Raw genomic sequence first — 25,828 nt, 5'->3', positions numbered from 1 at the left:
GTAATGTCTCTGTAGTCAGTTAAATAACATGACGAGCTTTCTCAGGACTATTTCTGGCTTCCCTCTTCGGCTGAAAGGGTACTACAAGACTAACCACTACTGCGTGGAATAAAAGGAGTGATTATGATATGCTGGACGAATTCTCCCCATAGTGTAGAATGCTATGATTACTTTGCCTAGTGTTTCATCATACAATTCTTGGGAGATCGAACCATTCGTCATTCAAATTCGTTGTATGCAAAGTTATACATATATGCAAGTATATCATAGCTACCGAACTCTGACTATCATCCAAAATTCCAAGTCCTTAGTCCTTATAACCGGATACAACACCCTTTACTTAAGTGGTAAGCCTGAAATGAGGATGATCATCACCGAGGTTATCGCTATCGGGCTCCGTCAGCCTCCAATCCCTCTCGCCCCTCTCCCTCTTCTTGTTCTCCCTCTTGGCCAGGAAGAACAGCGACGTGCACGCCGCGCCGCAGATCCACAGCAAGCCGAGTGAGACGCCGTAGCCGGTGCGGTAGGTCGGTGCTTCAGACTGCAGGAAGACATTCGACGCGACGATGCCACCGATGTTTCCGAAGCCGATCTGCATCGCGGACGAGACACTGCGCTTGTAGTGCCCCGACATGAGGTTCGACATCCAGGCCAGCGTCACGGGTTGCGTCATGTAGCCGCCTGGTACGATGAGGAACAGCGCGAAGTACTTGACGCCCGTACTGAGATTCTGCTGGTTAAGGAGCAGGATGTACCCGATGGACGCAACAACAAGGCCGGCCATGCAGAATGTGTAGCGGTGGCGCATGCGGTCCGTTAGCCAGGCAGTTGCTACGGCCGTGACGGTCGCGACGACGAAGATGGGGATGCTGCGGACTTGTGCCGCCGATGCGGTGTAGCCGAGTTCGGTGACGATGGTCGGGATGAAGAAGGAGCCTGCGTAGCCTGTGTTGACGATGCCGAAGTAGGCCAGGGTTCCGAGGTAGATCTTGGGGTCGCGGAAGATGCGCTTCGCGGCACGCTTGTCGAGGCGGTTCCTGGAGGAGACATCGTAGGTTAGTCGTGCGATCTTTCATTGGAAGGGGAGACATAGCGGGAGCGTTCAACTTACATTACTGCATCGCCACTGTCCGAGGAGAGACGGGCAACGAGCAAGGCTCGCTCATCCTCTGTAAGGAATTTGGCGGTCTCGGGCCAGTCTGGAACCCAGAACTTGGCCAGGACACCAATGACGAAGGTCATTAGACCTTCGATGATGAAGATCCTGAATATATGAGTAAATATACTAAAGGTACCGGACGTTGGGGTGGTTTAAAATGCTTACCAGCGCCAGCCATTATATCCCGCCGTACCAGCCATCTTTGCAATGGCGAAGGCCAGAAGCTGAATGAAGTCAGTCTTGATTCATCGGACCACTGGGAAAGGGAAACAAAGTACGCCACTGAAACCTCCTGCAATAATGCTAGCCGTGAAGAATAGAGTCATACGCCATTGGAGTTCGAATCTCTGCGGAATAGGTCAGCTTTCGTTCTCCCAATCTGCATTGATGGTCTAATCAGAGTGACGAACCTTGTAATACATGCTGATAAGATAGATGCAGCCTGGACCAAAGTTAGTGTGTGATCGTGTTGTCGGTACGACTGATGCTAACCAGGAAACAATCCAGCTTCGAAAAATCCAAGTAGGGCACGCATTGCCACAAGCCCCCCAAATGTATGTACCAAGCCCATGCCAATGGTCGAGATGCCTATGTATATTAGTCTAAGGCGGGAGGTATTCGGCTCGTGAGCTTGACATACCCCATAGGACCATGATTATGGAAAGCCAAGTCGATGGGGCTAGCTTCTTGATGATAAGATTCGATGGGACTTCGAAGAGAATGTATGGGATGAAGAACACGAATAGTGCTATATTGTAATCCTGTTTCTCCATTTTCAGGTCTTTTGTCATTCCCTGGATACGGGCATTTCCTATACTCGTCAGTGATGTCTTCTCTCAACGCGTCTGCAACACCGCCTTACCTATGTTCGTCCGGTCAAGGAACGCCATCAGGAAAAGAACGAACAACGGTGGTAGGACCCGAAGATCCAATTTCCGCAAAAGCTTCTTCTCCGCGACCGGATCGATGTTGGTGCCCCTAGTGTCATTGATGACCTCGATCTTCTCGTCCTGGAAATGCTCCTTCCTGTCTTCCATGATTGTGGCTGCCTCTCCCCCCGCAAGATCTCGTATGTATGCAAGATAAGACTGGGGCACCAAAAGAATGTTTGAGCTGTGATGGGATTTATCTCTGAGATCTGGTCTCAGATGGCCTGATAATCGTGTCACTAATCTATGGGTCGAGTGTAAAAGAGAGGCAGATGGAGCAGGCTTAATAGTTTAGCAACATGGGGAAAATCCTGGGGGACAAAGATAGCAGGGGATGGATACGAGGGACAGAGTTGTCACTTTGAAGCAAACTCAACAAAATATGCGGCATCCAACCGCAGTGGTTGTTGTCCCACGCCAATCAAAGCAGAGAAAATGCAGTGTCCACTGCCGTGTTAAGCTACCCCGGACTCCACTTGCTAGCCGTGTGCCAGCCAAGATGTGAGGGGAAACCCGTCTGGGGAAACGCCTCAGGAATTAATTCCGCCAGGGGTTCCGCGTCCCTGCGATTCTCAAATTGCATCCGCAGGATGACTGGCTCTACTATTTGTACTCTGTAAACGAAGATCCTTCCTTGGGATATCGGTAACCGGATGAGACGTGGGAGACGTGGGAGGCGCGGGAGGCTATACAGATTTGCTCATCTTGCATGCAGAAATTACCACGCAGATTGGCTTGGCCCAACTTCGACCGGGTGCGTATCCAACCTGAAAGCTGATTGTAGATTTCCGACTGGATAGATTCCGACCAATAATGACATATTGAGGATTTCCCATTCGTCTTCGCATCCCAGAGGAATGGATAAAGTATTACTTTTCGGATCGTCATCGCACCGGCCGCAATGCGCCTCTGTACTTTGCTGTGGACTCCGTCGATGATAACACTTCCTCAGTCCACGGGTTGGTTCCCTCATGCAGTGAGAATAAAAAGCATGGAACATGTGCACCGGAAATGAGAACGCGGATGCAATTGTAGAACGGCGAGCGATTGTTCTCTAACATCGCGCTGTCTAGAAGATACGGAACATTTAAAGATTACTGGCCAATGGCCAGCCAGCGCAATGTAATCCGTGCTGCTCATGAACCAACATAGCGAGAGCGGAATGAATTGTGCATCAACCATTATCTGCGCTGTTACGGTCAAGCTACAAGTTGCGACCCGTTTCGCCCACTCCCATATATTCAAAATGGAAGAGCCCATATGATTGCCACGCTCGATTGATGCGCAGCGGCTAAGACCAAAAGGTAGGTACTGGAGAGGTCTTTGATGCATGTTGGCTGAGCAGAAAGCGCGAGACGAGGCATCGTTTTGAGTTAGGTAGTCGTAGATATCGAGTCTGACGCCACTGCCTCGGGTTCCTTCACAATCCAGTATCAGCAACGGTTCTGTAGTATCAAACAAGTTTCATGTCACATAAAGCCAGAGAGGGATCTCCGGACACACCTCGAGAACGGGCCAGCGATATGATGCAAACGAGGCTTTCCCTCGGGCGATGGATATCAACAGAGAAAAGATGAAGTGAAACCGAAGGCTCCTCGAATTGTTTCTATGACAAATAAAACGATTAGATCTTGTTATGTAGAGAGTGTTTGTATCTGATAGATATTCATGATCAAGATACTTGAATTTCTCATGGTGATGGATTTCGTTCTGGTATGAGACAAGTAGATTGGCACGTGGTTGTTACTCGACGATACTAGTGAATGGATGTGAATGAGCGATGACGTAATCATGCATTCAGGCCAGAGAACTGTTAGAATCCACCATGAGAGAAGAGTGAGGCAAGGTGAAGGATTTACCCGGCAATTCTAGACGAATTCCAAGCGCAAGAGGATAGGACTTCACGTTTGCGACCAGCAGATACCTAGACATGATTCAGGCAGTCATGTGAACGGGCGAATCAAGTGAAGTGTCGAACCCTCCCAGTGAGGCGCGAATAAACGGCGCGAATGGTGGTGGGGTGATGGCTTTGACAGATATGAGTAAGATTCAGGGCGCGACCAAAGAGAAAGGATTAATTAATTAGATTCAGTATTATTAGATCGAGTAGTGAACTCGAAGGCATATGAAGATGGACAATCAATCGAATCTATGGGTGGCTGGAGGGAGTAGAGAAACCAGTAATAATCATTCACTATTATCTTCATTTCTTCATCAACATATGGACTCTGGAATAGCTGCTCATGATACTCGTAATTTCCCTCACTGTTTCGCTGATCGCATCTGCGTCTGGTGACCTACCCTTACTACCTCGTACTTTTATCCTTGCATCCATCCGCCATCATCATCATCATCATCATCATCATCATCCATTGTTCTCATCGTCCTCGACGTCCCAGTCAATCTCCCGGACTTACTACGTCACAGCCTCTTCCTTCTTTCCCCTGCCGTTCCCACCAACCAACAGCCAACCAACCAACTGCGGCCGCCGCCCTCGACCAAACCATTCCCCCCAACATCTTTCTTGTCACCACATCCCCTCGAATCACTTTCACAAACATCACTTCTTATCAAAACTCCAAGACTTCAACTCCAAAAGAATCAGCAGTTTGGATAACTTCATCATGACTGCTAACGCACCTACCCTCATCAACTTGCCTCCTCCGCCATCGGATTTCGGTACCCCAGATGCCCCGTAAGTTGTTGGACCCTGACCTTCGCGTACCTCACAGTATGCACAGGTGCATCACTGCTCATACTCTTGAACCACTCAACTAATCATCGTCACCGACATGCAGAGGCACCCCCAACTCCGCGACTACCTCCATGTCGGAGCTGTCCACTGTCGCAATCAAGGACGGTCACCGAGGCCACTTTCCCCACCACCAACACCCCGCCGAAGCTGAGCGCGCCGACCGCATCTCACGCTTGGCCGGCTTGGAACGAATCTCTGTCACCGGTCGCAACCCTCAGAATCTGACTCCAGGAGCGGCTGCCAACTATCCTCCTGCTGCGTATTTCGATGCGAACAATCAGCCTCAGATCTTTCGTGAGCGCAGCACCGTCGGCAGTGCGAGCGCAACAGGTAGTGTAGGTGGGCGCACGACATGGGCGAGTGAGAGTGACGTTTTCGATCGAGACAGGATGAGTGAGGACCAGAACATCGACGAGACATCCAGCATGGGTGGCTTCAGCGACGAAGCTGCCAGCCTGGTAGGCTTCGGCGAGGGTGCGAGGACACCTGCCAGACAACATAGCCAGATTGGAAGCCCGGCCATCAGCAAGGCGAATGCTGTGCCGCCATATCTACGTGAGCAGCAGCAACAGGCTCCAGCTAGCCCAATGACGGGTGTTTCTGCGACGGGAAGCTCTACAACAACGCAGACCAGTGCCAGCGCAGAGCAACAGAAAGAAGAGGCCAGAATGATTGACGGCATGACCTACGATGAGGACATTGTCGACACTGCAGACCGCACTCCACCTCTGACTGGGCAAGGTGCCGGATCGGCTGAGACCTCTGAGGAGGTTATTCGTCGTAGGCTGCGCCAACAACAGGCCCAAGGCGGCGCTGCTCCTTCACAAAACGCTCTGAACCATTAGAGGGACGCTCGATGAATAGGACGCAATAATTCAATACATCCACGTCTGTCTTTACCCTGAGTGGTTGACGACCTGAATGAGGCGTTATCGGATCTGATTGTTTGAAGGGGGTGGGAAAGGTCATTATTGCGCGTTTGTGCTTGTGATTAAAATTGCAGCTTTACACAGTAGGGCTGCTCAAATTGGCGTATTGAGATATCCGTTCACCTTTCCATCGATAGCAACCTGAATACAAATGGAAGCGTACATGATCGAAATTATTTCTGATGAATTGAATCGCATGGAAATGCATGCATGACACTAGATCGTTATTGTTCCTTCCAATATGATGTGGTAGAATCGCTCCCCCTGCAGAGTGGAAAAGTGATTTGGTGCTTGATGGTCGGCGCTAGTACGAATCCGGCATGGACCGGAAATTGGTTCGCTAACTCCCACAGTTGTAGCAGGCGAATTTCGAAGTCACAGCAACACCATCACCTGTCAAGTTCACCCTCCGTCAACTCGACTTCAATACCGTCGCCATGGCCAGTACGTCGCGAATCGCTTTCTACATTGCGAAAGCCAGCTAAGCTAACCTACAACAGAGTCAAAGAACTCGTCTCAGCACAACCAGTCGAAGAAGAACCACAAGAACGGGTACGAAATGCTCCCCAAATAAGCACAACGAGATTCGATCCGCCCTTTCCCACCCACGATCTATTTCGATCTGCACGCGCGTAACATTCATGTGATGGAACGGAAACTGATAAATGATGGCAACAGTATCAAGAAGCCTAAGACCAACCGATACCCTTCGCTCAAGGGAACCGACCCCAAGTTCCGAAGGAACCACAGACATGCTCTTCACGGAACCATGAAGGCATTGGTTCGTCGCCCCTGAAACGGACGATGGTCCACATATCGACAATATCGCTGACAATCTCTGCAGAAGGAGGTCAAGGAGGGCAAGCGCGACGCGGCATGAGGAACGAAAAAAGCATGAGCGTGAGCGAACCGACGGTGGCTTTCATTTCCCATGACGAGGACATTCTGGATGGCGTCAATGGCATATATGGGCTTTCTTTGACAGCCTCGGCTTCGAGCCGGTATCGGATACACCACCGTAGGCATGAGATGCGGCAATGAAAAAAGTCGAAAAGTCAGTGATGAGTCTTCACTACACTAACCATTTCCAACGAACAGCGTGCGGGCCAGACGGCCCATCAGGATTGCAGTTCTCCAGACGCATTCCGAACTCGAGTGATGATTATGAGATATGGTCTCAGGAGCAAGTACTATGTACTACTTCAAAACCATACGGCATTAGTGTGTACAGCAACTGAGCCTTACCCATGCTCGCACTGCTGAAGGAATTTTATCGTGCCAAGATCGAATACCCTATCATTACCAAACACTCTTCCTTTTTCCTCCATGAGGCACGGGTGCATGAAGATAGGGTTACATACTGTTTCCCAGGTCCGTATTCCCGGCCAGCGGGACCATCGGTGAGCTGCGCAGCTTCTCTGTGTGACACCAAAACTCAATATCAATCTGAATGTAGTCAGGCCCAATGTTTATTCGTTCATTTTCGATTGCGTGGATGTACATTGGGGCAAAAGGGGGTTTGCCGACTTGTCCGACATATAGCCTCTGGAATGGAATGCAATACCAATGATTTCCACCTCCTACTTCTTGTTCCTACTCGTATCTGTTCACTGACAATCGTACTGTTTCTCGGTCTTCTACTTGTCCCAGTCAATATGAAGCATTTCGGACTATGCACGATTCTCTCGTTGCTTGATTTTGCAGCGCTCGGAAGATGTCAAGGACGGGTTCCGTTCGTCGCGCCTGCACTGATACTTCCTACTAATTGGACCTACATTGGTTGTTACAGCGATTCTGCCTATGCGAGGACATTGCCAGGCGCATCTTTTGCGTCGAACGCCATGTCGGGTGAATATTGTATCAACCATTGCTCCTCCCGAGGATACCCATACGCAGGCACCGGTAGGCGATCAAAATTCTTCTCCCCGATTACGAAAATTTTGTCACTGAACTGCTCCCAGAATATAGTCGAGAATGCTTCTGCGGGCTGGGGCTAGGATCCGCCAAGTTCTCTCCTGATGAATGCATCATGCCATGTACTGGAAATGCGGTCCAGTCCTGTGGAGGACCCAACAGGCTGTCTATTTACGCCAACTATAATCAGCCTGCCCCTTCGACGAACCCTGGCCTCAATGGATTCACTTATCAGGGATGTTTCACCGACAACGTGTATAACCGCACGCTATCTCGTCTTTCATATGTCCAAGGGGGCAGTGCTTCGATGACCGTTGCAAAGTGCATAGCCTCGTGCTTCGATAGCTCTTTCACATATGCTGGCCTCGAGTTCTCTGGTGGTAAAATTTCGCCCCAATGTTGGACTCTTTGATATGATTGAATTCTAACATGGCCCATAACAGAATGCTGGTGCGGGACCGAGATATCGACTGGATCTGTCATGATTCCCGGAATTCCGCTGGCTACTGGATGTAACTCAATATGTCAAGGCAACATTTCAGAGTATTGTGGCGGACCGAACAGACTGGACATATACAGCTTCACTGATATCCAGTACATTGACAACGGTAATTTCGAATCAGGGCCATATCCCTGGGTGACCAAAGGAATCAATCCGTCATATGACCTGGGAACCTTGGTGGCCAACATTTCTCAGGCCGAAAACGAAGCGAAGAATTACTCATATGGCTCTGGATCATGGAACCTGTTCATTAGCGATACATCTACAAGAGAAGACCTAGATCCCATCGATCTCGCCCTCGCCAGTTCATCGACAAACTCGTCAATCTGCATTGGCCGAGTGATCAACCTCGACAAAGTCGGAAGTTACAACTTCTCTGCAGCCGTTGGCCGTAAGCCAGACGGCGGGACGGCATATGCGAACGATCTTCAATTCGAGGTAGTGCTGCGTCACTACACTCCGACCGGCCTGAAAGATTTCAGGACCAAACCCCCGCGGGAAGTGTGCACTCCCAATGACCCGGCTCACAACTGTACAGTGCCAGCAGCGAACGGCGAGTTGGTATACGAGTTGATTGACTTTCTGATTCCCATCGAGGCGGAAAGGGTCGGTTGGTATATTGGTTACTTCTGCGGTATATTCGCTGGCGAGTCTGCATCTTCGTTCACTATGTTGGCGGATAATCTAAGTATCAAGGGGCCGTTCTTCATCACCTAGCTATAACGCGTGTGATGTCGTGGGCAATACCAGAAGAAAGAGTTAGAGCTAGTTTGGCTAACGCCGCCTGTAAGGAACAAGGAAAGGTCGAGAAGGAACTTTCTTCAATCCTTGCATGGTTTAGAAGTGGGAAATGAACATTTTTATCTGACCTTCTCCGAGTACCGAGACGAGAGTTCATGCATCGATTCATTCCATAGTTCTCGGGGGACGTTAAGCCAGATCCGAACTAGCGCAATCTCTTAACCCCAAAAGCCGACCTCATCCATCGACATGACCACACCCCGCGCTAACAGCTCATCATCGAGGCGACGCCTCTCAACCGACTAATCTCAACCCAACTCTTTCCACTCTTTCTCTTTCCTGTTCTTTCCCCTCACCTTCTTACCTTTCAGTTCCGGTGGTGATACAAGAGCCCCCAGCTAAGCAATCAAACCCGACAATCCTCACTCAGCTCTTGTGACGCTCACCCCGGAAAGTAAAGGAAGACCAACATTCAACAGGAACAGCAAGCATATGAACCAACTGCCTGCCTGGGATTCTCCAGTACCTGCATCTGCAACTTAATTATATGACCAACCCTATCTCAAAGCCTTTGACCACCCAGGCAGAAATCTTTAAAGACACACGTGGCGCACTGCAACCTATATAACTACTACTCTCTTATTATCTCTTTCCAAATAAATACTTGCCGCAAGCTCTTGCGAGCTTATCGTTTGCACCGTACTCCGTACCTCATCATCATCTACCGGTCATCTTTGCTCCACCAGTGTACCAGCGTACCTTGAGTCCAGATCTGAAGGACTCTACCATGGCGACTCAAGCCCACTGTGCCTACTGCTTCGAGACACTCTCCGCTAGCTTAGAGAAGCGCAAACCGCTCTCCTTACCACAAGTCGTCGCGCTTTGGCAGCAGTTTAATGCCGACCCCACCGAAGCAGAAACAAACACCAACAATGTAGAACCATCGGACTCTGAGCAAGACGAAAACGACGCGACAGCAACTGCCGCTCCTTCGAGCACCGAGAACAACCGCCCAGCCGCGATATCCCGACTTCTCGTGCCCTCACCTTCAACGACAGCGAGTTCGTCGTCCGTCGCGAGCGTCAGCTCGACTCCCGCAGGCGGCGCCAGCGAGGCCAGTTCGGCAACAAGCAAGAGCTCGAGTATAAGCAGTTTCTTTTCACTCGGAAAGAGATCGCGAGCGCAGAGGGAATCCGACGAGATCGCGGACCACCCGTTGTTCGTCACATGGAACACGCTGCACAAAAGCGACAAGAGGCTGAGGGGATGCATTGGGACGTTTGAAGCGCAGCCGTTGGACGACGGGCTGCGGAGCTACGCTTTAACCTCGTAAGAACTCGCGTTATCCTTCCTCCAAATCTTCCAACAGAGCGAAATAGAGAAACACGCCAGGAACAAACATACAAACACGACATAGAACCTAAACTGACACAAGCACGCAGCGCCTTCGACGACACCCGCTTCAATCCGATCTCGATCCGCGAGCTGCCCCGCCTCGAATGCGGCGTCACGCTCCTGACGGACTTCGAGCCGGTGCCCTCGCCCATGGACTGGGAGCTCGGCAAGCACGGCCTCCGCATCTCCTTCACGTACCACGGCCGCCGCCACGGCTCAACGTACCTCCCCGACGTCGCCAAGGAGCAAGGCTGGACGAAGGAAGAAACGCTTATCAGCCTCATGCGCAAGGCCGGCTGGAGCGGCCGCAAGGAAGAGTGGACCAAGGTCGAGCTCAATGTCGTGAGGTACCAGGGCAAACAGGTCAGGCTCGGCTACACTGAGTGGAAGGAGTGGAGGGATTGGGCGGAGAGTCAGGTGGAGGCTTAGAAGGCTTCTATCGCTGATGAGGGGAAGGCGGATGTTGAGTGTGATCCTTAGCCCCAGCGGTATGACGACGGTATTGAGCGCGGCAGGCGCTTGCCATGAGGTTTTTTATATTCAAGGTTTCCCTCCTCATAGATGAGTCCAAGGCTGTGCGAGACAGCGAAGACGCCCAACATGATGGAGTTTCTCCCCATGCTCTTCTCTTTTTCGGTCTTGTATCTCGGCTCTGGGGATGGGGACGTCATCTCGAGGATGATGTGATGTCCCATGAGGAGGGAGATGATTCATCTTTAGCTTTTCCCCCTCTTAATATAGACGTAGGCCCCTCTATAGCAAGGGATCACAAGAATAAGAAGAAACCATACTCCTGAATCAAAAAGAACATCCCCAAATTGTGAAATAATGACGCACTGTCACACTGTTGTTGATACGATACGATACACACAGAACGATATTATATAGTATGGTATGGTATGATATGTCATGTCATGATACGATACATAACATGAGCCAAAATGCTGCACTCTCGACGATCTATACTGCTAGGGCGAAAAGGCGAAACCAGAAATTCTTGAACAAGAAGAGGAGTAAGTAAAAAAACGCCTCGCTATGCATACCAGCTATGCACTCTCCCGAAAAAAAAGCAAACGGAAAATGCACACAGCCACCATTATCCCCTCATCTTGTCTTTCAGTGCCTTTCCCAGGACTCAGGTTTAGAACGGATTCTTCTTAGGCCTCATGTCCACTACCTCGAGCGGCGCGTTGGGGAGCTCGACGACGTGACCCGGGCTCAGGGCCTCGGTGTAGATGTTGTCGATGCTGTGCGGGTGGAAGACGCCGCCCTGGTTGCAGTTGAGGATGGCTTGTTTGCCCGGCGGGTCGGTCAGGCGGAATATGCCCCAGCTGCCAGGTACTGCGTTAGCATATCATATAACGGGGGATGGTCGAATGGACGCCGTCGAAACTTACCTGGGTGATTTGCTCGGGGCGCAGACGATGGCGATGCTCTCCGGCATCATAACCTGGTACCCGGCGTGCGTGTGCAGGTCGCGACTGCTCATGAAGCAGGTCTGGGTCGGGTGCGTGTGGATCCAGCCGAGGATCATGAGCTCCTCCTTGTCGCAGTAGTCGAAGAGGTCCTGCTCGTTGACGGTCTCGCACGTGTCGGAGGTGGACGTCTGCTCGGGGATCACGAGGCGCGTTATGAAGAGGGCGTTGGACTTGAGGATCCCGCAGAGCATGCCGCAGGTCTCGAGGTTGAGGCGCGTGTTGCTGGAGGCGTAGCGGAGGAATTCGTGGCGGAGGGTCGGCGGGAGGAAGACGCTGCGGAGGGCGTTGCCGTTTTCGAGGTATGCGGAGGGCTTGAAGGTGAACTCGTCGAGGTCTGCGTCTGGGGCTGGCTCAGTGGAGACATGCTTCCCGGGGATAGGCGGTGGCTGGACAATGTCGACGGCGTATTTGCCGGGGATTGGTGGTGGGCGTGGATGCTCGAAAGGTGAATGGGTGGATATAGGAGGTTTTGGTGGCTTCGGCGGCAGTGCGGGTGGGTATGAAGGGGTATCTAATTGTCGATGAAGAGGTTCCTTTGGTGGGAGTGAGGGAACGTTAGACCACCGCTGCTGATTGCTCTTATGTGGAACGGTAGGATAATGGTATGGAGAGGTGCCTTGGATGGATGAAGGTCGCTGATATTGTTAGTTCAAGTCTCAGAGTGGCCTACACGATAAATTGTTTCCGTCCACTTACAGCGAAATTTTGACTTGCATGTCCGTTCTGTTCCTGCATTCTTGCAACCTCTTGAATCTGCCGTGATAGATCGTTGTCATCCACATCCCAAACGCCACCAGTCCTCCGTTCATGCTCTTGTTCTTCGGAGACACCCGCCTGTCTCACGCTTCTTCTTGCTGCATCTCTCCTCCTTATTTCCCTCTGCGCGAGCTTGGCTGCCAGCGTTCTGTTCTCTCCGGCATCTAACGTCGCCCTCTCGTATGACCGTCGCTTCTGTCCAGGCTGCAGCGACATGCCATCCAATTCATGTATGATATTCGGGCCATCTGCTGCTCTTCCTTCCAAGGCCTCGAGAGTCTTCAATTGCGCCTTTCTTCTCTCTTGATATTCCTTGTATCTCTTCTCGATCCTCGGCCGGAGTACCTCTAGTTTCTGAAGATCGACCAACACGGATTCTCTCGCGAGGCGCAACGCTTTCTTATTCTCGGGAAGACTTCTTTGGGGATGATTCGCGAGTTTGTCGAGGACGAGGTCTGCATGGCGGAGGAGTAGCACGAACACTTCCTGATCGTTGCGTTCGGCTTCGTAGATTTGCGCCTGGTGGCTGCGTAAGTAGTGGACATTGAAGCGGGAGTGGGATTTTGGCAATGTACCTGCTTCAGCATTGTATCTGCGGAACGAAGCCATTGTCGCAGAGGAATATGCTCGGCATATTCATAAGCTTTGGCTTGCTCCTGTGCCTGCTGGATACTTTTCGGGGCACCCAATGCATGCGCCATTGTAAACGTTCAGGTATGCGCGGCGGCGGTGGCTTCGTATCGTTGGGTTCTTCTGTTGATGCGGGGAGGACGCTTGAAGAAGCGGATGCTTTTATCAGCAAGATAGCGGCCGGTGATGTTTCATTTGCGCGGGAAGTATTGGTCGAAGGGCTTCTAGAGCTGTTGTCTCGCAAAAGAGTGGTTGCCTATGGACTGTGTATGTCTGTGATAAAGTTCCGGGTGCGTGTGTCACTTAGGTAGTTAATGGGTACCTCGCTGGTTAGTTGCTGCATCATCATACCCACCTCTACTGTCACCGACGCCACCGCCGCGGGGCCCAATCAGGCACGACCCAGATGGAAGACAACTCTCATCCCATCTTCTCTATGCCAACTGAGAAAAATACATATTTCTTTGCTACAATGATCATCTACTGGAATCACTCTACAAGACCGTGAAAGAATTAGATATTCCACATTCGATTTGCTCTTGCTTCACCTTCTACATCCAAGTATCGCCTGCTATCATCCAATTATGGCCGCGGGGAGCAACACAATGTCCATGTACACGGTAAAGTTTACTGACATGAACATTCATATATAAGTTGTACTCGTCACATCCAAGAAGAGGCCATTGCACAGACAGTGCTTCGAAACTTAAAATCAGGGTATCCTCACATCCTTCGACATTTCTCATACAACATTCAGGTACAGTCCAGTAGCTACTCCTCCCTCCCTTCATCTATCACCAGAGTCTTGAGACAGCTTCTCCCATTCAGAATCCGTACTCAACTCCCCAGTCGACTCAGCGAGATTCCTCTTCCTCACAGCATCATCTACCAACGGGGCAAGCCTAGTCGTCGCGCCCGAAGTACTCGCGCCCACAGGTCCAGAGCTGGTCTGCACAGGCGTTGAATCTCTTCCTCCATTGCTAGCCTCAGCAGCAGCGCCCTCCCTGGGCTTCTCCACGAAAACCGTGCTCTGCGTCTCTGGTCGCGGCGCCCGCTGCGACTGCGACGACTGTTGCTGCGAGCGCGTCGACCTCGCCTTCGTCGCTTTCGGTCTTCCCTGATACTTCTCCTCCACCTCCGTCTCCGTATCGTCACCGGAGTCCATGCCTCCTCCGACCTCGCCCCCGGCTCCCTTCCCGCCTCTGTCTTTCTCGCGCCGCGCCTCGCGGATCCGTTTCGCCTCCTCCTCTTTCTCCTGCGCGGCTCGGATCTCGCGCGCGAACCAATTTATTGCCCACCAGAGCCCACCGCAAAGGATGGACAGGATGACGAAGTGCACGCTGTAGGTCGCGATGAGGAGGGTGAATAGAAGTAGTTGGAGCGCGGCGAAGGTGGCATTCGTCGCGACGAGCAGGGTGGGCGTTGGACCGGGTTCGAAGATGGACTCCCAGAGCCTTTCCATGAAGGACGCCATTATCGCTGCTTTTTTTCTGTTGTAGGGTTGAGTCGGGGTGCTGGTAGGTATCAAGATTATGTTTATGGAGGAAGCTGGCTCTGAGAAGGTCGACCTTTTGCGTGTGGGAGTGTGTTCGCAGAACGTGTAGATAGTGGGAAAACGTGGAGCGCGGATCGTGGAGCGAGGGAGCTTGCGCTGTTGTGGTTGGTGACGTCTTACGTAGTACGAGTGCCCGTACCTCAAACCTTGATGGGTGCCTAGCAACGAGGACAGGTGTAAGAATCGCTATTTGTCGCAGCGATTACAGAAGTCTATGTACAAAAAGAACAGGCGTGGAATACTGGTATTTCTTTCCTAGATATCTTTGGTCTAACCAGAGGACAGAGGGCAAGCAGCGATAGAGGCAGATGTGGGGTGGAAGAGAGGGAAGACAGTCCCCTGCCACCAACTGCCACCTGCCACCTGCCACCTGCGTTTCTGCTTCTTGACGTGTCGGACCTTTTTTTCGCACGCGGGGCTGTCGCGGCAACCTTTCATTTCACGTACCTACACAGTAAGTTACCGGCCAGGGATCCTCTGCCTGATTGGTCGCTTTCCTACATATATTAGTTAGGGGGACAAGAATGGAAGAAGTCATTCCATATTATATTAATAGATTGTCACGTCTTTGCACTGCACACGAAAGCAACATCATTGAAGGAGTGAGTCAACAGCAGTTCGATGGGAGTGTGTTGCACGCTTGTGGGTGGAGGACAGCAAAAGAGACGGGAAAACATATATGTGTAGATTGGATCCTCTCTCTCCCCATCGCAGTTTCGTTATATTCGACAATGTCCACGCATGATCCCAATTTCTTAAAGAGCCCAGAGCTTCCTCGAAGATGTGACCCAGTTCTTGGTTTGCAATTCTTCCATAGTCACATAACCGTACATTTGCATCCACCACCGTAGTCCTCGCGAACCGTCTTGGTTGTTCGTTTATACCGCTGATTCCTCGGTCGCCCAAAGGCATCGTATCTGACAAGGTCGCCATGACAGTGTCCATGCTCGTGGTGAATCTGCACTCCATTCCCAACCATGCCTACAACCGCGCCCAGCATTCCATCGCCTCGACGTCCGATGATCTGAGTTGCAGCTGGATCTGCAGGGGAGCCGTTGCACACGGGGCAGCAATGTAAAGGCGCCATGCTTCGTGAAACGGGTTGCGGGTAAGGGCAGGTAATCAGGTTGGCGCCCAGATTGCAAGGTTGAACAAGAGACACCCATGAATGGATGCATGTGGGTGAATCGTATTCCGTGCAGAGGCACATCTTGGGCGCGAGAGGGTTTCAATCGAATCGATTGGCTTGTGCCCACTAGAGTAGACCCGATGGCCTTGATGGTGAAATTCGGCAATATACGAGCTTGCTGGAAACAAGGTTGGGAGAGTCCATAATCAAAGTAAAATAATCGAAATGTATAAAGGGTATCGTTTGAATGCTGAAGGTTGATTTACATGTTCGCTGGCATTGTTGCACATTCAACAAACGCGGTGAATGGGGCGTACACTGGAAGCCGGTATCTTCACATCCAGGTGAATTATCATTTAGACTCGTGTTCAGGGTCGTTTTCCTCTAACTCTCGCTCTCGAATAGCCTGCATCAATTCGTACAACTGCCCGATTTGCTGATCTATTACCATAGTCAGTGCCGGTATGGGAAACATTAAACGATAAAATCGCGGCAATTCACTTACCACTCATTTTGTCAATCTTTTGCTTGTCCATCTTTTCACCCTTCCAAGTATCGCCTTCAATTTGTTGGGCATACAATTGCCATTCCGTTAGAAATCCGATCTATTCAGCTATATTAATCGTGTAACCTCTACTAGCGGACCTCGCTCAACATACAATTTGAACTGGATTATCGATATCCTTGTGGGCTCTGAATTCTGCTTTAACATACAAATCCCCAAGCAGTCGTTCTTCTACTGGTAGTCTCTTTCGATGAGCACGCAGCAGACGTCGATACAGGGGAATTGGTGGTAGCAGTGCCATTGGAGCGGGTCTGAAGGGTTTCGCTGCCCCAGCGTCCGTGGCCATGGCCAAAAGCCTGCTGTGGACTCTCATGATTGCAACGAATAAAATATCACTTCAAGTACAAGGTGATTGCTGGTGACATGAACAAATGTAGTTGGAGGAAAGCGTAAACTAGTTAACTAACCTCGGTGATGACATAATGCACCGGAATAGTTAGTGCCACACATCGGCCCACCCTTTGCATCTTCTCTTGACGATCGACCGTAAAATATCCAGAGAAACAATGCTACCAACCCCTTCCACGTCCCACGTCTCTTTCGATCGCGTATATGAACCAGCCGAGGATTCATTCTTATTGCTGGACACGATCTCTTCATCAACAGAGGTCGCATTTCTAAAGGATCGTTTCTCCAATGCCACTACACATCCTCCACTAGTACTCGAGGTTGGCGTGGGTTCTGGAGTTGTATTAGCATTTGTCGCCGGCAATGCTGACAACATCTTTGGTCGACACGATGTGCTGACCCTTGGGACTGACATCAACAGGTTCGCCTGTCAAGCCGCTTCTCAGACCGTCCAAACTGCTATCGCGAGCTCCGCCCAACCCTCAGTTTTCCTAGACGTCGTGAATGGAGATCTAGCCTCTTCAATCAGACATCAATCAGTAGACGTTTTCATATTCAATCCTCCATATGTGCCTGCCGAGCTTCCCGATTTCTCTCGCCATGATTCGTACAACGCGCTCCCCGCTGGAAAGAAGGCTACGACCTTTGAACAAGACTCATACCTCCTAGAATTATCATACGCTGGCGGAGAGGATGGAATGGTAGTGACAAATCGAATGCTTGCACAGATACCGGAGATTCTAAGCCCCAATGGTATCGCTTACGTCCTGCTCTGCGCACAAAACAAGCCAGAGGACGTCAAGAAGAATATCAGAAGCTGGGGTCCCGGCTGGCTTGCTGAGACAGTAGGGTCAAGTGGGAAGAAGGCAGGATGGGAAAAGTTACAAATCGTAAGAATATGGAGGCAAACGAGTGGATGAAAGGATATCAATTTGCATAGTCGTCGTCTATATGAAAGAAGATGGACACGCCATTGCTACTTCATCAATGGCAACCCGGGTACCTGGATGTCAACTACCGTACTTCGGTTGCACGGGAGATGCTGCCATAGCAGGATGTGGGCTATCTAGGGGTGTCTACGGATACCTCACATGACCAGCATGCATCGATACTCGCCTCTGTTGCAGTTCGTCGTATGGTATGATCATCGGCAAGGCACATTCAACTCTTCGACTCGATGTGTTGATCCGATACAGGATCAAGGTTTCAGTCTGAAAACCTTAATTGGTTAAGGAACTGTGGCATCACAAGAAGTTGAGCACTATGAGTAATCATAGACAATATACAAAGAATATCATCTCTGAAACGGGACATAGGGTTTTGCCCAGATTCACTACCAGTTGGACAAACCGACCACATTGGCGGGGGACGTCATCCCAAAATTGTGTGAGCAAACTCTATTACCCAAAAGCATTTTGATGCTTTCAGCATAACAACAAATCATCTCTCCCAAGAGCTGGGTTCATAGATAACTCGCAAGATGGCGTAATCGCATACGGGTTCATGCTTTGGTTCAAGAAATGCCGAGCAGGCTGGGCTTCCAGTTGTCCGCCAACCGGAGTTCTACCTTAAACAACTCACCTATCTCGAAACCATCATTGATCTAGGATTGGTTGGTACTGTGTATGCAAAACGTACACAGTATAGAATCTAGATTCATCCACATACGAATGGCGGAGGAACGGCAAAACCCACTAATGAATGGTGTATCGTAGACAGATCTTCGAGGGCCCGATTGGGAAAACAGGCGGGAATAAGCAAAGATGACTCTGCCTCAATCCCATTATTATTTGAGTAGGTGGAAAGACTCGAGACCTAATTCAAGCAGTGCGCACACCATAGATCTGCATTTCTAGTTGATCTGATCGAGTACATGCGGTTGTGGCAGACAGTCGCAGGCATGACACGAGTAGATGCACTCTCGATTCGCACGATGCGCCTCAGATGGCCATGCCACGTTCTTCCCATGTTGCTCAGGAAGATCTGCAATTAGAGTTCGGCAGTTCCCATCAGTAAATGGCCAATCTACGAGTACTCGTGTGTCGATCCGATATCGACCTCGATCTGATCAAAAAGCCACCTGAATTAAGGTTCGTGATTTTGCGCAAGTTGTTTCCTTAGGCGTGCGGCACGATTCAACAAGAATTATCATTATGGATTCAATAATGTTGTGGCACTGGTGAACCTCAAAGGCGTACCAATCAATGGACTGGTGGCTTGAGCCAAACCGTATCTCTCAAACACTGTTTCCTTGCATACGTTCTCGAGTCGCCCGTGTCTGCACAAAGTATTGCAATCAAAGTTCCGGAGCTCAGCCGGACCACACAAGGGGTCGCACAAGAAGTAACCAATTCCCGTCTAGAGGTATAACATCGGTCAAGATCCGAAAGCATATGTACTTAGCTCCCCACGGGCGGGCCGTCGGATGCTGCCCATTTCAAACGCATTCTACACATGCTAGTCCTTAATGAAGGTGGTTCAATCCTTCGAGATCGCTGAGGGAGAGAAAAAGGCAACACATAATTACCCGATCCACCGATATAGGCATGGCAGTGCAGATAGTATCTTTGGTAAATCGATACGAGCACTACGAGGCACGAGGCATAAGGCGCTCGGTTCGTGTTGAACATCGCGGGTGTTCATGCCGTCTAGACAGCAAGTTCGAATGGTTCCCACGATTCAGCGTTGACGGCGTTGGAACTTCCCGTGCACCTAGATGAATCTCTCGATACTAGCGGACCCTGTGCCAGCGCCGTCTTGATTTAGGTGTAGATCTCCATCGCCATGCAGATGCCTTACCCTGGGTAGACTGTTCCAATCCGCACTCAATGATCTCACAATCCCGCTTCAACTGCCCTATTGGGAAACCCTATTGCCTTTTCCAGTTCTCCGCATTTGGTGCCCCAGATCCTCGTCGATATTGGGCACCCAGATTTGTCTCAAGTGGATATCGAGTCCATCCGTTTGGTGTCCATGTCCTCCACGTCCATCGTAACAAATCTAAAACCGTATCGTGGTGATCAAGCAATGATAGGAAATAATAAAACCTCATCCTCCTCCTGTATGCTAGATGGGGTTTCAAGATTGGGATGTTCGAAGCCCAAATTTGTCATTGCGTCTGATGGAAGTGGCGTCCAGCGGCCATACGCTGTCATCGGACCTTCTCCGCTGGATGGAAAGCTTCAGCCTTCACGCTACAGTTAGTCTATTTGGAACGCCCCCTCCTCAGCCGGAGATCTTGGTTTCAATCCGCATTGCGATTGCAGTCCACGCCTGTTCATTGGTTTTCGGTGTCAATACTCCATGTGGCCGCCAAATCCCCTTCCGACATGTCTCTATTTTATCATACCGGCCGGTCGCCCCCTCACAACCCTTGTTGCTCAAAAATCTCTCCTATCTGAGTCAAACCCTTGCTATACGCTGGTGAAGACTTTGCGATTCTTCCCAATGTTCGAGTCGATATGGCGCAGGAATTCGTGCCTGCAAAGGTTCCCTTAGCTGGGAATGTCTTCTCCGTCATACTATCTATGAGCACCTTTGCGGTCCTCGCAGTATGCCTAAGTAAGTTGCTCCCGTATACGAGTAGTACCAGGCTAACTAAAAGTGACAGCTCGACGAGTGCAAAACGTCAAAAAGTGGAGGCAGTTGCCGCTTGCGAGCATCTGTGAGAACCCCAGATGGGCTCCTCTTATACTGTCATAGACTAACACTGTATAGTACTCCTCGTCATCTACATTGATTCAACTTTATTCATCATCGCAACCTCAATCATCGCACGGGGCGTCGGCATCAATACATCTCCAGGCATTTGTGAAGGAGGAATTTTATTATGTGCGACACCCAGCTTCAATAACCCTTGGCTTTACTCATACTTGGACAGGTCTAGTCTGTTATATGACCACGAAGGTGTTAATATATTACTTTCTTGTTGAAAGAGCGGTATGCAAGACAATCTCTTGGAGGAGACGAACGTAGTTCATTGCTGACCTGCTGCAGTACATCATTCGAGGCAGCCGACTGTCTCGGCTGAAGGACAAATTGTATTGTTTCAATTGTTTTGGAATGCTGAGTGAGTAAACATCTTAGGTTTCGTTTAGCAGATTATACTAACCTGCTCAAGTACCCTATGTCATCGTCATTATCCTAAACTTTGTCTGGTTCGAACTCCATCTCCCCAGCGGATCGAAGAGGCTCTAACGATTGCTAGGCGCATCTCATATATTAATGATGATGGGGTTTGTATCATCGGCATGGAAAAACGAGCAATGATGCCGTTGATTATATTCGATGTCGTCCTAAATGTCAGTGGACAAACACCGTTGACAATATCTGTCGCTAATGTAATCTTTAGGTCTATCTTACCTGCCTTTTCATAGTTCCATTGAGGAGTAAGTTGAAGTTCCTTTTATGTGGACGACTCGAGCTTACAGTCATAGAACTCTACTCGTACCAACACGATAGGAACCATTCCCTCCGACGGATGGCTACGCGCAGTTTTATCGGCGCTGTAGCAACTTTGCTTTCATCAGTCGTCAACCTGACGGTCCTCATGGTTTTGAAGGGCGAACCAGGCTGGATATGTCTCATGTGCTGCAATGCCGACATTCTATTCTGCGTCCTAGTCCTCCACTGGCTCACGCAGAGCGACTCCTCACGGACGGGTTCTACAAATGGATCCAACCATGCCGCCGGCGACCAGGAAAACCCACACCCCAATTTCAGTAGATTTAGTATCCGTCAACCAACCAGACCAAGACCCGCATCTCTACCAGGATGGGCAGCGAGACGGTTGACAGAGCCGAGAAAGATTCTCTCGGGTACCATCACGACGGAGTGCAGGAGCGATCCGCAGCCGGAGGTCCGAAAGAGCGAAGACCCGAACTTCCTGGAGCTTCACGCGATAAGGGTGGACACAGAACAGACGCGGGAGATCGAGATGAACGAGGGCTCCACGGTCGAGATTTGCAACGGAGGTGAGAGCAGGAGCGAAACAGATGTCAACGAAGAAGTTGGCGGAACCGATCCTTCCAGAGTCAGCGTCGAAAAGATGGTATAGGGGAAAAGGCGTTATTGGCCATCACCATGTGGCCCGGAAAATCGAGAACTCGACATCATACTGAGATATCGATGCCCATGTTCACTTTATGATTTCATTACAATTCTGCCCCATCCCAAACTCCGATTTCTGGGAAGGCAAATGGGACTTGTGTATTACTATGCTTGATGCCCTCGTGGCACGAGGCGTTCGTGTTGGCTTAGATAGATATCCTAGAAGCTCACTGATCGATTCAATTAAAAGAAATTCATCAATCAACCTTTCGAAAGTTCGATATTAACTTTCCGAAATGCTATAGCAGATAAGTGCCATGCCGAATGAAATTTATTTTCTTCGTTGAGTGCACATTGCCTCCAAAAGCTTCCGTATCGGAATTCTAATCGATGGTACAGTACATAATATACCAGGGTACATACTATATCTACACATTATATTAACTCAAACCCGGCATATCGTGACAATCTTTCCCAACGTCCACCGTCATTCGCCTACGCCATGCTAAGCTTCTATAAACACATTACGCACATCCAGTTACCAGTTTTCCCTCTTGGCTGTTCCCGGTCGTCGTTCTTTCCCTTCGCCGCTCTAATCTATCGTTCGTCCACCACTCGCAATTCTTCCGGACCCTTGCCCGACGTATAAGTTCAATTCGACGAAGACCCCTCAATGCTATATGAATTCTAGAAGGTTGTGGAGTCGAAATTTGTGGGAGTATAAGCGTGGTATTTGTGGGGTCAGATCTTTGATCCTGGGTTTCAATCTGGAAGAAGGGAACATTTCTGCTTGGCTATGATGCTGTCATGATATGCTGCTCGATTTCACGAGCTTCTGGATAAGCTCGGCGCTTTTTGAGATAGGGCTTGCGGGGGTATATGGGTGGGAGGAGAAGAGGTCGTAGTCAAGTTTTTAAATGGGCAGCTTTCCAGTGATTTCGTCGTGCTCGGTATATCCTGCCACGAATTGAGCTAGGCCTTTTCAGCATGGTTGGTATACACTATTTTACCATGGCCATTGCGGCCTTGATTGTCCAGGTTTCTGCTCAGAATTGTGCGACTATCAATCCTGCGAATCCAGCGACTTTCGCATCCGGGTACTCTGGCAAGGTCCTTATGAATGGGCTTCGGCAGCCCCGTGGTCTCATCTTCGACAACGAAGGCAATATTCTGACTACCGAACAAGGTGGCTATGGAGTTCGATATATCAAATTGACGGACGGTGGAGGAACAGACGTCTGTGTGGCTTCCAACAAGCAATTAATCGCTGATTCACAGGTTAGTCATTTCTCTGAGCATATTTGGTCATCATGCGTTGATGTATGGTTTTAGTGATGTTATACTAAGATACTAAGATCAATCACGGAATTGCTCTCACTCCCGATGGAAAGACTCTTTTCGTATCCTCCCTTACGACCGTCTGGTCGTGGACCTACGATGGGGCAACCGGTACTGTATCCAATAAGAAGACCGTCATTCAAAACATGCGCAATGGAGGGTTCCATCTTTCGAGGACATTACTTGTTCCGAAGGCCAACCCGGACGTTCTCTTGGTTCAAAGAGGTTCTCAAGATAACATCGACACTGCAGCGGCCCAGGAGAGCACTGCGAGAAGCATGATCAAGATCTTCAAGATCAGTGAAATTCAGAACGCACCGGTTGATTATGACAAAGGGCAAACACTCGCTTGGGGCTTGAGGAACACTGTTGGCTTTGGAGAGCATCCTGATGGTGGCATCGTAGGTCTCTTCTCTTCACATGGGCAACAGAAGATACTAAGCTTTACTCGTAGTGGTCAGTCGACAATGGAGTGGACGATATGCAACGAGATGGTCGGGATATCCACCATACGAATCCCTGTGAGGAGATGAATTATCACGGTCGAATCAACGATGCAGCTTCTCCCGAACGTGGTGCCCACCATGGCTATCCGGAATGCCACGCTGTCTGGGATACATCTGTGATTCCCAACGCAGCACAGTTGAACCTCCAGGTCGGCACACCCTTCGCCCACGGTGTCAACAGTGGCGATGCGACCTGTCGAACTCGACAGGCGCCCAAGCTGTGCTTCCCCGCGCACACTGCCCCGTTGGATATCAAGTTCCATTCAAACGGAACCGCCGCATATATTCCATTCCATGGATCTTGGTCAGTGTTTAACATGTCACATTGTTTTGCGAGATCGTACTGATTCAATTTGTTAGGAACAAATCACCGCCAGATGGCTACCGCATCTCCCGCGTGGAATTCAATGCCGGAACTGGCCAGCCAATTGAGCCGTCCACTTCCACGACGGCGGCAACCAACATCATGTATAATGCGAACAATGCCCAATGCCCCAATCGCTGTTTCAGGCCTACGAACGTAGCATTTGGGCCAAAGGGCCAGCTGTTCATGACCAGTGATACCACGAATGAGATTTGGGTCATTGCAGGTGGTTTCGAGTAGATCCGTTGCTTCATGTATTTTGAGTACATATATGTACGTGCGAAGATGATTTACTGTAGTAGAAAGCTCCTCACATCTTTTCGAATGAAAATTGGCATATATAAGTTTGGCCATATGGGGTGAAAATGGGTATTTTGAGGCCTGTAGGCCTGTGGTCATTCTATCATGATCCTTTTATGCATGTACTGTGCATGCCGATACGTTAATGCCCCCAAAGCCTCTCCCAACGCCTTCAGCATTAATGTGCTGGACCGAACCAACGGATGCATTACTAACAAAAGCCCGTTCATGATATGATCATGCAGGTTGTTCGTAGGCCCTCTTAATAACCCTTGCGAACTCTTTGATGTTGTTAGCAAAATGAATTGCAGTTGATTGCGGTGAATCTTACGGTCAAACTTGACATTCTCTGTGACAATGGTACCCTTGGCCTCGTTCTCCTTGTTCAGGGGTACCTTGATCTTTGCGCCGTCGATGTTCCAGCCGCACACGCTTCCAACGAAATGATCAAACTCCTTATCCGAAAGGTTCAACCAAGATTCGAGGATGGACCTCTCGATCTCCCGTAGCGTCTGGCTGATAGTCACGGCAATGCGTACTCGCATGAGCTCCTCGAAACCAGAGACATCGGCTACAAGATCGGCATACAAATCGTCCGAGTCAAGTGTCGACCAGAAGGCGGCGTAGTCGGCACCACCAAGAAGGTTGTTGAGGACGTTGAGCTTCTGAACCGCCTCAGACAATGGTGCGTCGCCGGCAGCGGGCGCCTGTGTAGATGTAGAGAGCGGGGCAAGCACATGAGGAGGGAGAAGTGAAAGACCAAGGGAGAAGTCTGGCGAGGGGAATACGGTAAGCGACTTCACGAGAATGTTGGTGATGGTCTCATCGCGGGTGAGGTGAGGATTGAACTGGTATCTGTTGCATCGACAGCGTCAGCAGCGTAGCCAAAAAGACTTTCAAGCGTCAAATCCAATGAGAAAGATGATAGATCAGCTAGAGCTAATAATAAGGCTTCAATGGGCGGAGTGATTCAAGCTCCGGTGCCCTCGGTTAATAGGAAACGATTTTACGTTGTTCATCATTCGAAAATGGTAACGGCTCGGAAAAGAAAGGTACTTATACTCCACGTACAGCTTCAAGAGCGCCAGATTCGAGTAACAGTCGTATGTTTGGTTTTCACACTGCTGCATTACGTAGTCCTGGAAGACGGCCGTCGTCTCGGGGTTGTATCGGTCAAGACCATTGAGAATTTGGTCAATATGCTCCGGCCTGTCGGCGGCATAGTCGAAGGGTCGCGACATGGTGAGCTTGAACTGGGGTGGTGGGGATGTTCGCGACGAGGAGTTTGGTGGGATGAAGTTTCGAGGAATTTGGTGTGCGGCTTGGCGTGCATCAGCCACAAAAATAGTCTGCTCCACCTTGTGGCTGGTAATTACACTAATCAGTTTTCTCCGCATTCATGAATCTTTGACCATCTGAGCACGAAGGAAAGGGTAACTTGTTACACAGGTTTAATTCAGCCGCCCGGCGCTTCTACACCTTTCAC

At 50.1% G+C, this 25,828-nt stretch overlaps 12 protein-coding genes across 12 annotated transcripts; 6 read left to right on the top strand and 6 right to left on the bottom strand.

The window, feature by feature from the left end:
* Positions 1 to 340: 340 nt before the first annotated feature.
* BU24DRAFT_466346 (MFS general substrate transporter) lies at positions 341 to 2,196 on the bottom strand (the record flags this gene model as incomplete). The annotated part of the gene is made up of 8 exons (XM_033532356.1): positions 341 to 1,037; positions 1,112 to 1,264; positions 1,325 to 1,383; positions 1,438 to 1,506; positions 1,570 to 1,601; positions 1,652 to 1,747; positions 1,800 to 1,970; positions 2,022 to 2,196. 8 exons carry the CDS (start codon positions 2,194 to 2,196, stop codon positions 341 to 343), a joined length of 1,452 nt encoding a protein of 483 aa, XP_033379999.1.
* A 2,050-nt stretch (positions 2,197 to 4,246) lies between these two features.
* On the top strand, positions 4,247 to 5,958 carry BU24DRAFT_426742 (uncharacterized protein). Its single transcript, XM_033529042.1, has 2 exons — positions 4,247 to 4,783; positions 4,887 to 5,958. The coding sequence occupies exons 1-2, from the start codon at positions 4,713 to 4,715 to the stop codon at positions 5,686 to 5,688; spliced, it is 873 nt and encodes a 290-aa protein (XP_033379998.1). The 5' UTR covers positions 4,247 to 4,712; the 3' UTR covers positions 5,689 to 5,958.
* Positions 5,959 to 7,427: 1,469 nt separating this feature from the next.
* BU24DRAFT_354921 (WSC-domain-containing protein) lies at positions 7,428 to 8,269 on the top strand (the record flags this gene model as incomplete). The annotated part of the gene is made up of 3 exons (XM_033523830.1): positions 7,428 to 7,674; positions 7,734 to 8,066; positions 8,130 to 8,269. Coding segments are annotated over 3 exons (720 nt in total), but the record flags the coding sequence as incomplete, so codon positions are not given.
* A 1,447-nt stretch (positions 8,270 to 9,716) lies between these two features.
* Positions 9,717 to 11,121, top strand: BU24DRAFT_398336 (uncharacterized protein; the record flags this gene model as incomplete). The annotated part of the gene is made up of 3 exons (XM_033525379.1): positions 9,717 to 10,010; positions 10,101 to 10,258; positions 10,372 to 11,121. 3 exons carry the CDS (start codon positions 9,717 to 9,719, stop codon positions 10,751 to 10,753), a joined length of 834 nt encoding a protein of 277 aa, XP_033379996.1. The 3' UTR covers positions 10,754 to 11,121.
* Positions 11,122 to 11,465: 344 nt separating this feature from the next.
* BU24DRAFT_354999 (STAM binding protein) lies at positions 11,466 to 13,259 on the bottom strand (the record flags this gene model as incomplete). The annotated part of the gene is made up of 4 exons (XM_033523831.1): positions 11,466 to 11,655; positions 11,722 to 12,418; positions 12,495 to 13,077; positions 13,134 to 13,259. 4 exons carry the CDS (start codon positions 13,257 to 13,259, stop codon positions 11,466 to 11,468), a joined length of 1,596 nt encoding a protein of 531 aa, XP_033379995.1.
* Positions 13,260 to 13,673: 414 nt separating this feature from the next.
* BU24DRAFT_426737 (Pkr1-domain-containing protein) lies at positions 13,674 to 15,083 on the bottom strand. The gene has a single exon (XM_033529041.1). It carries the CDS (start codon positions 14,660 to 14,662, stop codon positions 13,976 to 13,978), a length of 687 nt encoding a protein of 228 aa, XP_033379994.1. The 5' UTR covers positions 14,663 to 15,083; the 3' UTR covers positions 13,674 to 13,975.
* Positions 15,084 to 15,382: 299 nt separating this feature from the next.
* Positions 15,383 to 16,195, bottom strand: BU24DRAFT_426736 (uncharacterized protein). Its single transcript, XM_033529040.1, has 2 exons — positions 16,139 to 16,195; positions 15,383 to 16,050 (listed from the first exon to the last, which is right to left on the bottom strand). Exon 2 carries the CDS (start codon positions 15,951 to 15,953, stop codon positions 15,561 to 15,563), a length of 393 nt encoding a protein of 130 aa, XP_033379993.1. The 5' UTR covers positions 15,954 to 16,050; positions 16,139 to 16,195; the 3' UTR covers positions 15,383 to 15,560.
* A 29-nt stretch (positions 16,196 to 16,224) lies between these two features.
* On the bottom strand, positions 16,225 to 16,750 carry BU24DRAFT_466340 (ACN9-domain-containing protein; the record flags this gene model as incomplete). The annotated part of the gene is made up of 3 exons (XM_033532355.1): positions 16,225 to 16,313; positions 16,378 to 16,477; positions 16,532 to 16,750. 3 exons carry the CDS (start codon positions 16,748 to 16,750, stop codon positions 16,225 to 16,227), a joined length of 408 nt encoding a protein of 135 aa, XP_033379992.1.
* Positions 16,751 to 16,818: 68 nt separating this feature from the next.
* On the top strand, positions 16,819 to 17,877 carry BU24DRAFT_286306 (uncharacterized protein). Its single transcript, XM_033522772.1, has one exon. The coding sequence runs from the start codon at positions 16,944 to 16,946 to the stop codon at positions 17,703 to 17,705; it is 762 nt and encodes a 253-aa protein (XP_033379991.1). The 5' UTR covers positions 16,819 to 16,943; the 3' UTR covers positions 17,706 to 17,877.
* Positions 17,878 to 20,118: 2,241 nt separating this feature from the next.
* BU24DRAFT_286310 (uncharacterized protein) lies at positions 20,119 to 21,882 on the top strand. Its single transcript, XM_033522773.1, has 9 exons — positions 20,119 to 20,346; positions 20,396 to 20,449; positions 20,503 to 20,616; positions 20,666 to 20,724; positions 20,782 to 20,854; positions 20,906 to 20,942; positions 20,993 to 21,086; positions 21,137 to 21,173; positions 21,222 to 21,882. Exons 1-9 carry the CDS (start codon positions 20,247 to 20,249, stop codon positions 21,839 to 21,841), a joined length of 1,188 nt encoding a protein of 395 aa, XP_033379990.1. The 5' UTR covers positions 20,119 to 20,246; the 3' UTR covers positions 21,842 to 21,882.
* An 877-nt stretch (positions 21,883 to 22,759) lies between these two features.
* BU24DRAFT_486449 (soluble quino protein glucose dehydrogenase) lies at positions 22,760 to 24,360 on the top strand. The gene is made up of 4 exons (XM_033533416.1): positions 22,760 to 23,112; positions 23,190 to 23,573; positions 23,627 to 23,982; positions 24,039 to 24,360. Exons 1-4 carry the CDS (start codon positions 22,822 to 22,824, stop codon positions 24,280 to 24,282), a joined length of 1,275 nt encoding a protein of 424 aa, XP_033379989.1. The 5' UTR covers positions 22,760 to 22,821; the 3' UTR covers positions 24,283 to 24,360.
* Positions 24,361 to 24,579: 219 nt separating this feature from the next.
* On the bottom strand, positions 24,580 to 25,583 carry BU24DRAFT_413282 (ARM repeat-containing protein; the record flags this gene model as incomplete). Its single annotated transcript, XM_033526151.1, has 3 exons — positions 24,580 to 24,623; positions 24,674 to 25,197; positions 25,414 to 25,583. The coding sequence occupies 3 exons, from the start codon at positions 25,581 to 25,583 to the stop codon at positions 24,580 to 24,582; spliced, it is 738 nt and encodes a 245-aa protein (XP_033379988.1).
* Between the last annotated feature and the right edge of the window lie 245 nt (positions 25,584 to 25,828).

The sequence above is a fragment of the Aaosphaeria arxii genome (genome assembly GCF_010015735.1).
Source record: "Aaosphaeria arxii CBS 175.79 unplaced genomic scaffold BU24scaffold_9, whole genome shotgun sequence".
Taxonomy (NCBI): Eukaryota; Fungi; Ascomycota; class Dothideomycetes; order Pleosporales; genus Aaosphaeria; species Aaosphaeria arxii.
Note: the sequence above shows the minus strand (reverse complement) of the source record. Positions and strands in the feature narration are given on the sequence as shown.